The following is a 12,185-nucleotide window of genomic DNA, read 5'->3' on the forward strand; positions in this document are numbered from 1 at the left end:
GTTAGGATATAGCAACTCTTGCTGGAATAGCAACTTCCAATAGCAACAGCCAATCAGCAAACTGGATTCTTCTCGTTTCCATGACGATTGTCATTCCAGCAAGACTTACTATCGTATAAACTTTTTTATGAAATGTGGTCCAAATTGGAGGAAAGACCCCACTGGAGGCCAAACCGAAGGGATTGCGTGAACTCACAACGGGCTCGTAACGGACTCGTAACAAGCTCTCTATAACTCGATGAAAGCTCGGTTTAAGTCGTACTCAGGTCATCACAACTCACACCGAGATCGGTGTGACTCGTTGCACGCTCGAATCACTCGTATAGCTATCGTAGTAAACTCGATGTTGCCTCGTAGATCACTCATGCGCAGCTCTTTAAAATTGACAAATTTCACGCGAGTTCAAGCTCGCGCAGCTCGGCACAACTCGAGACTCCAACTCGGCTAAGAGGCAACCTTGCTTTGGTTCCCCTCTGTGGCTTTGTAGCCCTGTGTCATATAATCTACGTGGGTTTGTTTTTGTTGTTTTTTTAGACAAATAATTAATGTATACGAAACTCTGAGATAACAACTTGGTGAGTCATAAATACAAGGTAGGCATACCGTCTGATACTTAACGGTGCGCTCGCCGCGCAGATCGGTTCCGTTCGGACGTTGGGAACATGACATGGGTCCACACAATGGCGACTTCGTGAATACTGCATGGGTCCCTTTCCCTTTAATCCAAGTAGACTCATGTCATCCCCGCACCCATTTTATTATTCACCAATTCATCCCCTCTTTCAAGAACCATTTTTTTTTTTCTATTTGATGAAACCTCATAAATGTTCTATTCTGGTAGGCAAATAAGGCCAAGGTCGAGTGAGAAAAAAATGTCCCTCTTTCTCTCTCCCAATCCCACTTGAGAGGTGAGATTTCCCAATCTCTTATATTCCTCGCTTCCTTGTGCGATGAAAGCTCACTCAAAGTGCTCTGAAGTGGAGCAAGAGGTTTACAGAATGTGTGTTCATAGAGATTCTCAAAAGTGAGAGAGTGCTTCGGCTAGTGTTATCCTTGAAAAAAAATAATTAAAAATAGAAAACATTAAAATCGAGAGGTATGGGAAGGAAGCTGACAGCACTACTCTTTCCAGACCATCAATGCTGAAAAGGATGAAAGTGACATCGAAAGTGGCTTTGTTGGCCATTTTCATGCTGTTTTAGTATTTATTAGTCCATCAATGAAGTGGTGGATGACTTTGGCTTGTGTTATTGATTAGTCACGCCCCCACCTTTACACATATATTTTCAATGGCATTTTTTTTTTTGATCTGGCAGTGGAAGGAATAAAAGCAAGACATTGCAATGGAAACCTTTGGTGTTAACAAGAATTTATCATGATCAATTGCCTCATCAACCATCTGAGGCCATTCTGTTTATGCTATGATGAATATGCCTGGACAGGGAGGACGATTTCTTTTTTCAAAACAGAATCCATTATCATCATCATCGTCGTTATCATCATTATTATCATCACCTCCACCACCATCATCATCGAGGGTGCATTTTCTTCACCACCATCGTCACTACTATCACCATCACCGTACCGTGCTGTACCGAGCCAAAAGTGGACCACTTCGCGATGTGCTCCAAAAGCGTACCAAAAGCGTACCAAACATTTGTTGTAAAGCATGCGCGTATCATGCGCATACGTCACAATGCAGAGACATCATTAACTCTTTGTTCGGGGCAGTAGTTCAAGCGCCAGGTTGATGACATTCTTGCTACAAAAATGCGTGACCTTTTCTAAAAATAACTTGTGAGGTGTTCCTCAGTTAAAGTTAAAGTGAAGTCCATGTCATTTTCTTCAAACTTTCCATACCGTAACTTTGACCCATCCGAAGCCCAAATATGTAAATAAAACCATAGGTTCATGTGCTTGTTTTTCTTCTACGGGACTTTGAACAATATGGCTAATCTGCCGTCCTGTACCAAAATGATAGCGTTACAGGATCAAGACCATGATTGGCAACAAAACTGCAATGACAAACTTAAATCCCCATAATTCTTTCAAAACCCACGTTATTTTCTCCAAATTTCAAAGAATTGCAGAAAAGGGTACCCAAAACGAGGAAAAGGTTTTAAAGTTAGGGTTTACACTCTCATTCTTGAGCAAGTAGCGCCCTCACACGGCAGAAAACACCGAAATCTCTCAAATCCTTCTCATCGACGTTTTCTGTTAGGGGTGACCAAAAGGACAAGGTTCATAAAAGTTTGCTGTATACATTCAAAACCCATTCCATTTTTACGAAACTTGACCAAATTGTAGAAGAAGGCTTACTAATTCCAGAAAAGCAATAAAAAGTGGGGTCCATGTGATTGTTTTTTGTGCTAGCAGCGCCCCCATGCGACATATATAATCGTAAGTCCCAATAAAATCTGGTCAGGAACCTATGCAGGGATGCCCTGACAGGATGGGTCATAAAACTTATGCTGTACATTCAAAACCCATGTCAATTTCGCGAAACTTGACCAAATTGTAGAAAGAGGCTTACTAATTCCAGAAAAACAATCAAAAGTGGGGGTTCGAGTGCTCGTTTTTGTGTTAGCAGCGCCCCCATGCGACATATATCATCGTAAGTCCCCCAAATCTGGTCAGGAACCTATGCGGGGATACCCTGACAGGGTGGGTTCAAAAAACGTATGCTGTACATTCCAATCCCATGTCAATTTCGCGAAACTTGACAAAAATTTAGAAAGAGGCTTACTAATTCCAGAAAAAAAAAATCAAAAGTGGGGGCTCATGTGCTCGTTTTTGTGCTAACAGCCCCCCCATGCAACATATATCATCGTAAGTCCCCAAAATCTGGTCAGGAACCTATGCAGGGATGCTCTGACAGGGTGGGTTCATAAAACCTATGCTGTACATTCAAAACCCATGTCAATTTCGCGAAACTTGACCAAATTGTAGAAAGAGGGTTACTAATTCCAGAAAAACAATCAAAAGTGGGGGTTCATGCGCTCGTTTTTGTGCTTACAGCGCCCCAATGCGACATATATCATCGTAAGTTCCCAAAATGTGGTCAGGAACCTATGCAAGGATGCCCTGGCAGGATGCGATCATAAATCTCACACTGTACATATACAAAACCCATGTCATTTTCACGAAACTTGACCAAATGTAGAAGATTCATGCATCCTAGCAGGGTATATCCCTGCATTGGTTTCTGACCATATTTGGGGGTCTTACGATGATTTCTGTCGCAAGGAGGCTCTGCTAGCACAAAAACGAGCACATGAGCTCCCTCCCCCAATTTTTACAACTGTTCTACATTAAATAACCCTTCTTCTACAATAAAGTTTCGTAAAAATGACATGGGTTTTGTATGTACAGTATAGGGCTTTTTACACTTGTAAATTTTTGCTTAGCCCCGGACCAACGGTGGGGCTAAGGGACCGCTGAACTTTGCGTAGTACGAACAGATTGCAACGCGTACAGTCGGCACGAGATGTACATATCTATAGTTCACAACACGCAATTTACAAACAACTGCAACAACCACCACATGCAATCTACAATCAACGTCATTATATTAAGATTTGTTTTTCCTTTGGAGGGCCGTTTTTCTGGAATAAGTAAGCCTTCTTCTACATTCTTTTTTCCAAAACAAAAAATTCAAAAAACGTGTCACAATTACAGTGGTATGGTGGAAAAATATTCAGAAAGGAAGGTCCACGTGCGTTTTTGTTATTATTTCCCTTACACAGCCATAATGATATCATGTGGACGCAAGCATGGAAAACTCCAAATTGACATGCTTGTTTGTTTGTTTCACCCACTTGCTGTAACCATGTGCAAAAAGTTATAATGGAGGAAGAAGAATAAATATAAGGAAATGGAAGTTTTGGCATAAGTCTGACGGCCCTCCAAAGGAAAAACAAATCTTAATATAATGACGTTGATTGTAGATTGCATGTGGGGGTTGTTGCAGTTGTTTGTAAATTGCGTGTTGTGAACTATATGGATATGTACCTTGAGTACCCCCTCCCCCCCCCCGAAAAAAGAAAAATAATTCTTTGATTCTCCTTTTGTTACACCAGATTTGGAAATCAAACATTAATATCTGAATGGTGAAAGTGATAAATACATATTTGGTAATACTTTCGTGACCTTGTATTCTGTAACCAAAAATAAAAGAAAAAACAATATTTTGTATTAGTAATGACAAGTTCAGATCTAATTTACATTTTAACAGAGATATTCAGATTGTTTAGTTGTTAGACCTAAAGATGAAATGTGTGTCATATTTTTGTTGTTCGGTTGTTGTTGTTGTTGTTGTTGTTGTTGTTGTTGTTGTTGTTGTTTTTAACACATATAGTCTAGTACATTAGTAGTCCCCGACTAGGGCCTATAGGCCCTAGGTACCTTATAGCACTCGATTTGACCATGTTAGTGAATAGATAATGAACTGCACGTCACAAAAAAAGATCTATATATGGATTGAAAATGGAAACAGCTCAGTCGCCTCTATGCACATAAGAAGAATAACTATATTTGTCATTTTCATTCAAATCACTTTACCACGCAAGATTTGAGGAAGCAGACGCTTAGTTTGTTTCTCTATTGCCAGAAATACTTTGAATAGTCTGTTTGAAATCTCACTTCATTGGTATACATCACACCATTATGACCAAACCTCACTCTACTGCCACCTCTCTTTTTTTTAATCCTCAACACATACACATGGGAATACAATTAATACTAAGATATTCTCATTCTACATGCTCAGATCACATCACAATGCATACGTTAATGCTGCTTTGGGTGAATTCTGTCACTCTATTACCAAATATCTATAAGAGAAATAAAATCGTATCTGTAAATCTACCAATACGACCAAACCTCACTCTACTGGTTGCCTCACATCGCTCTGCTGTAGCCTCGTTTTTTAATCTCATTATAGAACGCACGTTGTTTAAGGAAGAATAACAGCGTTAACACTACTTTATCATTCGCTATTCTCAAATCTTCGAATATCAAGTAAAACCCATCTTGATTTTAGAACAAAATAAGATCGAACCTCATTCTATTCTTGCCTCACCTCGTTCTACGGTGGCCCCAATTTTCTGCCTGTATAAGGCCCCTACTACTACTACTACAATGCACGCATATTATTCCAAAATTGCACCTCAATCAACAGGTTCTAAGGCAGTGGCGGATCCAGAGGGGAGCGCACCGGGCGCGCGCCTCACCTCCCCCTTTATTTTTTACTTAAAACAAAAGAAATAACAAGAAAAACTGATGGGGAGGGGTACGTGCGTGCGCCCCCTTTAATTTTGTAAAGGTGCCCCTTCTTTACGGAATTGCTGGATCCGGCCTTGATAAGGCCTATATGCACTGGCGTAGCCAGGGGGGGGGGGGGGGGGCGATGGGGGCGATCGCCCCCCCCCCCCCCCCCCTAAGATTTGGACCGGGGATTTGGGAGGCGGAAAAAAAAATGCGTGTATACTGTATGCATGCACATGAAGCGGGTCTCCTTTGCAACCTTTCATCAAATAAGATATTTTTTTGAATATTTCACTCAAAGTGTGCACCAGATCGTTGAATTTCAATTCAAAATATGCAAAATCTCTCGTGCTTGGGAGGGGGTATCCCCCTCCCAAACCCTCCCCCTCTGTGCCTCTTTCCCTAGCTTAGTACACTTTTTAGCTTTACAAAAAAAAATATGAATAATTCTGCTGAGTGCACAAGACTTATCACTTATATTCCGAAAACTGAAGGTTCCCTCATGTATAGGGGGAATTTCCCCTTTTAATCGACCCTTTCCTCCCTCAGTCCCCCCCCCCCCATCAGTAGGTTTTTTTTTGTGTGATTTCCCAAATGTTGATTCCATCAAATATGCGTATACGAGATATCTCAATTTCAACCTTAAAAAGGCAAAAGCTCCATCGGAAGGGAAGGGTGGAGATAACACTCGCCCACGCCTTCACCCTGCTCACCCGCCCCTCCCCCCCCCCTTCAACCATGCATAGAAGTATAGACTGTGGCTATACCCATCAGATCGCTTTATTTCAATTCTAAAAACGGGGGAAACCCCCTTCCCCTAAGCTCTACCTCACTAGACTTTATACATACACACAGGTGGTGCACATTCGGAATAAGAGCTAAATTCCGTGATTTTAACACTTCGATGGAAAAGTATTGCACCAAAAATTTGCACCAGATCGCTGAATTTCAGGTCTGAAAACGCAAAATCACCTTCGTGTGGGAGGGGATATGCCCCTATTTACACCCTCGCGTGCATGCTTTTTCTGTTTGATTGCTGAACAGACAGCGTTCATGATATTCAGTGTAAGAATAATACAAAAAGATTATTTAAATAATACCATTTTATAGGCAAATTGTTCAATAATAATCTACACTAATATATACTGCAACCTTAAACAAGTGGGACTGTTTCAACTCGTTAAAACACGCAAAAACATGCATCAAATTGCACCATTTGCAACATCAAAATGCAAAAAGTTCTCACCGTGGGAGGGGGGACACCCCCCTCCCACACCCTCCCCTCCCCCTTCGCTCGCTCCGCTCGCTCGGGTTCAGTCGCGTTCATGATATTCAGTGAAAAGAATTAATACAAGAAGATTATTTAAATGATACCATTTTATAGGTAAATTGTTCAATGATAATCTACATCAAAATATACTGCTACCTTAAACAAGTGTTACTGTTTCACGTCGATAAAACGCGCAAAAACATGCATCAAATTGCACCATTTGCAACATCGAAATGCAAAAAGTTCTTACCGTGGGAGGAGGGACACCCCCTCCCACACCCTCCCCTCCCTCCTCGCTCGCTTCGCTCACTCGGGTTCAGTCGCGTTCATGATATTCAGTGAAAATAATTAATACAAGAAGTGTATTTAACTCTTACCATATTATAGGCAAATTGTTCAATGATAATCTACATCATATACTGCAACCTTAAACAAGTGGGACTGTTTCAACTCGTTCAAACAACGAAAAACATGCATCAAATTGCACCATTTGCAACATCAAAATGCAAAAAGTTCTCACCGTGGGAGGGGGACACCCCCTCCCACACCCTTCCCTCCCCCTTCGTTCGCTCCGCTCGCTCGAGTTCAGTAGCGTTTATGATATTCAGTGAAAAGAATTAATACAAGAAGTGTATTTAGATTATACCATTTCATAGGCAGATAGTTAAATAATAATCTACACTAAAATATACTGCCACCTTAAACAAGTGGGACTGTTTCACGTCGATAAAACGCGCAAAAACATGCATCAAATTGCACCATTTGCAACATCAAAATGCAAAAAGTTCTCACACCCTCCCCTCCCCCTCCGGCGCTCGCTCCGCTCGCTCGGGTTCAGTCGCGTTCATGATATTCAGTGAAAAGAATTGATACAAGAAGTGTATATACATTATACCATTTTATAGGCAAATTGTTAAATAATAATCTACACTAAAATATACTGCTACCTTAAACAAGTGGCACTGTTTCACGTCGATAAAACGCGCAAAAACATGCATCAAATTGCACCATTTGCAACATCAAAATGCAAAAAGTTCTCACCGTCGGAGGGGGGACACCCCCCTCCCACACCCTCCCCCCCCCCCCCCTCGCTCGCTCCGCTCGCTCGGGCTCGGTCGCTTCGCTCCCTCGCTGACTAACCGCCCCCCCCCCTAAGATGAAATCCTGGCTACGCCGTTGCCTATATGTTTTACTATTTTTAATGCTTTTTATCTGGACGATAGTCATGATAATTATTAAAGGACAAGTCTACCTTTATAAATATGTGAATTGAGATAGTGCAGCAATATTAGGAGAACACATGATACCTGAAAGTTTGAGTAAAATCGGACAATTTGTTCAAAAGTTATGCATTTTTGAAGTTTCTGTTCCGCGATCGGTGGATGTCAAGATTACGACAGCTTGTGATGTCTATTATGTGTGAATGATGTAAAGAAAATAAAGAAAATTCAACATATTTTCACTTTTCTAGCATAACACAAGAGCACATGACTTGCCTCTTTCAGAAGGCAGGGGGAGTACTATTACCTTTAACATTATTGTGTCACTTAAAAGTTGAGGGAATGTGTACTTTTGGTTTTTTTTTTCAAAATATGCAGTGGTCTTCGCATCCAGCAGTGACTGCACAGGAACTGTAAAAATTCATAACTCTTGAACGGATTGTCCAAATTTTCCTCAAATTTTCACTGATCTGTTCCATTGCTGCATTATCTCAATCGCACATGTATGATATACATGTGCGATTGAGATAATGCAGCAATGGAACAGATGAAGGTGAACTTGTCCTTTTATCCCTTTCTTCGTATTCATATTTTATGCGCCATAGTCTTATAGAAGATATTTTGCCGTTGTAATCATTTCCGTTTATGCCTGTCAACTTGTATGATATATCATTAATTATAACAATTAATTCATATGAAGTAGAGTCAAGATGAACTTCCACTGTAATAAAGAAATTCTGCGTAAATAACAGATATCAGTGAGTGTACCTTATTCCCTTTTTTCCATCTTTCTTTTTCGAGCCCATCTCTACCCCCCCCCCCCGCCACACACACGTTTAAAAGAAAACAAAATTTAAAACGAAAACATACAGACGCAGAAAAAAAAAATCCCCAATCATTCCCTTCAAACGCGACCGCGCCAGCGTGCACTCAGTCGCGATTTACTTACCGATCGTGGAGGCGAGCGTAGAAGTCTCACCTCATGTATTCGATTGTTTCAGGAGATGCAGCTGCGCCAACTTGAATAACATTTGATAGATTTGATGTATGCACTTTGGTGGCGAATGAACCCTGCAAAGCATCGTCTACCGTAGTGGAACGCACAAACATCTCGGCGATGCCGAGTATAACATCAAAGGAGAGCAGTAGTTGTCACTCCTTCTCCAACACTGTATTTACTTTTGTGTGCCCTGACCCTCATGTAGTCTCCATTCATTTCATTTTCATTTTGTGTAACGTGTACAGTACAGTGTATCCTTTGTAATGTTCATTCTGATTTTTGTTTCATGTTTGTGATGTTAATGATATGTATCCTATATTCTTTACCTGGTCGAATAGATAATAATAATAATAATAATGATAATAATAATAATAATAATAATACTAATGATAATAATAATAATAATGATAATAATAATAATAACACTCTCTGCTTTCGGGAAGCGGTCTGCAGAATCAGTCAAACTTGGCAGCTGTTTTATTATGATTAACAAAACACATTGCAAAATCCTAACCTTGGCATGTCCGCCATGAATGTTGTTCGTGTGTTCTGATACAATACTAAAAGTGAAATTGCAACGAGATCAGTGATATGGACCTACGACAGCACACACATGGAATATTACAAGTTTTGTGTCACAAAATTGGAAATTACTGAAGTGGACATGCACTAAGTCTTGTCGACACGCGTATAACTGTTGTTCAATGTTGAGACATACAAGTCCTATACACGTCATGTCATCCATCATTACTGTTCATGTTTTGTTTTGTTTTTTCGAAACAATGAGCGAAAATGGGGGAAAATACACTACAAAATCACAATCAACTTGCCAAAATACTTTTGCTTGTATAGTATGGGCATTTCTCAAATGAAATTGCTTGAGCGATGTTTTCACAACACACATAACATTTGCATATAATATCATATGCATTTCTTGATTTAAGAGATTTATTACTTAGCTTCTGCGCATGCAGTTTTCTTCTTTTTTTTGTATTTCTCTAATGGCCGTCTTCTTTTTATTCAAGCTGGTTTTCCGCGGTGATACTTAGAACAAAATAGGATAGCATGTTGCGGCACTTTTGGCGGAAACAGGTGCATGAATTTATTAAAGAGGGATGAATGTCCGAATGTGTAGTATAGGTGCATGGTGTATACTAGTACCACCAGTACAGTACGCGCGCACTACACAGGGCACCACTGACATCCGTCATTGTATAGTCTCTTCCTCCCTCAAATTGTCAACAGACGCACACTGTGTTACTGTGGTATACTTTTCAATTGTCTTTTGCGTCAGCTTCCACACCAGCCAAACATCCTCAGCAACATGGCCGCATTTTGGGCCTCTCGAGGATTAAAGGAATCATTACGTAACATACCTGCTTTCAAGTTCTCTCGTTTTTCGTCTGCATTGAACATTCGAAGACAAAACAGTCGTTACTTGTCTTCTTCTTGGGCTTCGTCCGCTACGAGCTGCGACAGTCAGCCGCAGAAATGCCAAACGAGGGTCCTCAATGTTCCAAACTTTAATGGACGTCACAGAGTCGTGTCGGCTTCGCTCGCTTCGGCTTCTCAGAGTTCCTCATGGTCATCCGACGTCCCCTTCTTGACCGAGGAGGAGAAGTCGGTCCTGGACACCACTTTCGCCTCCGAAAGGCTCCTGCATCCACGATGGGGAGAATATTCTGAATTCAGGCTTGCCAATGTCGAATGGTCTGATGTTGGTGACCGGGTTGAAGTAACATGGGCACGGGATGGGAAGAGTGATGGTGAAATAGAGGTTAGCGAGGGTACCGCGAAAAACTCTTTTCCCTACAGCTGGCTGAGAGATAACTGTCGATGTAACGAATGCTTCGACAAGTCTTCCAAGTCTCGAACGGTTAATCTGCATGGGCTCTTAGCGAGGTGTGGAGTAGAGACGGTGAGGCGAAGTGAAGATGGCAAATCTGTAAGTTATCGTATCATCAACAAGTAAATTTATAAACTTAAGTCACACGGAGATGGCTCTACTACCTTACTCAAGTCTCAAGAATCCATCTTTATAACAAGTCCAGAATTAAAGTGGAATTCCACCCCATGTCTTGATTGGTTGGAATAGATCAGGGAAGTGAAATCAGTGAAGGTCAAAATCGTAGAATTTGAAAAAAAAAAACATGTATAGATTTGTATAAAATCAAGTTAGAAGACTCTAAATTTCAAGGTTCAAAATTCATGACACGTCATAATCTCCGAAAGCAATATGATTATGATATTATTGACCAATCTATCTATACATTTCCCCTTATTAGCTAGCAAAGTGAACTATTGCGATCGATCGTTCATCGTAAGACGCTCGTCATGTAACTTGCGTCGTGTGATGTCATTTTTTTTTTCCATTTTCAGCGTCTCCTTGGAAACCCCTCCCGACTGGCTCTGGCTGGGGCCCCAAATGGGCACCAAATGAAGGAATCCTAAGGAAAGAAAGGAAGAAGAAGAAAAAGAAAAAAAACCTTCTTTATCTAGAACAAGGGATAGAGCTGAGGTAGTGCTGTGAACGGGGAGGTGGCTCCCTGCCGTGAAAAATAAGCCTACATTTAAGAAGTACAATGGTGATTAGCTTTATACAAGGTGTTTAAAAAAACACTTTTGATCCTTTATAGTTCAAAAACTATAAATCAGATAACACTGACATTGACATTAGCAATAGCTCAATCGTGTACAATTTTGCTGGAGGTAATTTGAAAAGCATGAATCAGTTTCAGCGGCTGTAGCGTTAATCATACTGCGGCGCACTAGCAGACTCCGCTTGAACCGTGGCCGTGGCAAACAATCATGTACACCTGTGTTTTTGTTGTTTGTTTTGCTTTATGTATTGTATTGTTTTTAGGCAGACAGTACCGGAAACCAGCCTCGTCCTGTCTTTGTTTTGTTTTGACTAAATCAATAATTAAGTAATGATGATTAGCTATAACTATAATCGACTATTAAGTCTCTTCGTAAAACGGAAACTTAAAGTTGATTTAAAGTTAAAGTCGACTTTAAGTTGATCAAAGTTATAGTTGATTTCACAATCGACGCTAACTTTATCCTGATAAAACGGGGCCCTCTGTGCAGAAGCCTGATCAGCAGAGCTCTGAAAAGATGGTACAATGTATCCCTTTCATGCCACATATGATGCAAGAGCCACTTTGTGCTGCTATCTGTACACACCAAACTTAAGTATACTGGCACACTATGAATACGTATATAATTATAAAGAGAGCTTATATCAAAATGTTGAAATGATGCTGGCTTTGTTAGCAATTACTCCCTGTAAATGGAATAATTACAGGTATTGTAAGGTTGCTGTCATACAAAACTGAGATTTGAATAGAATTTCAGCATGCCAGTAGCCCTTTACCATACCAGTATGTTGGAAAGTAGAAAGTCGCAGAAACTTGCCTACGATGCACCA

The 12,185-nt window shown here is 40.6% G+C and overlaps 1 protein-coding gene across 1 annotated transcript in view; it reads left to right on the forward strand.

The window, feature by feature from the left end:
* LOC139729900 (probable gamma-butyrobetaine dioxygenase) overlaps nucleotides 1–11,206 on the forward strand; it is a 69,127-nt gene extending 57,921 nt beyond the window's left edge. Inside the window, exons 7-8 of the mRNA XM_071640821.1 lie at nucleotides 10,178–10,700; nucleotides 11,135–11,206. Coding sequence (XP_071496922.1) covers nucleotides 10,178–10,700; nucleotides 11,135–11,206 — 595 coding nt within the window. The remainder of the gene's footprint in view (nucleotides 1–10,177; nucleotides 10,701–11,134) is intronic.
* The last annotated feature ends 979 nt before the right edge of the window (nucleotides 11,207–12,185 follow it).

The sequence above is a fragment of the Diadema antillarum genome, unplaced genomic scaffold (assembly GCF_040938485.1).
Source record: "Diadema antillarum isolate AM-2024a unplaced genomic scaffold, OU_Dant_1.0 seq00000269_RagTag, whole genome shotgun sequence".
Classification (NCBI taxonomy): domain Eukaryota; kingdom Metazoa; phylum Echinodermata; class Echinoidea; order Diadematoida; family Diadematidae; genus Diadema; species Diadema antillarum.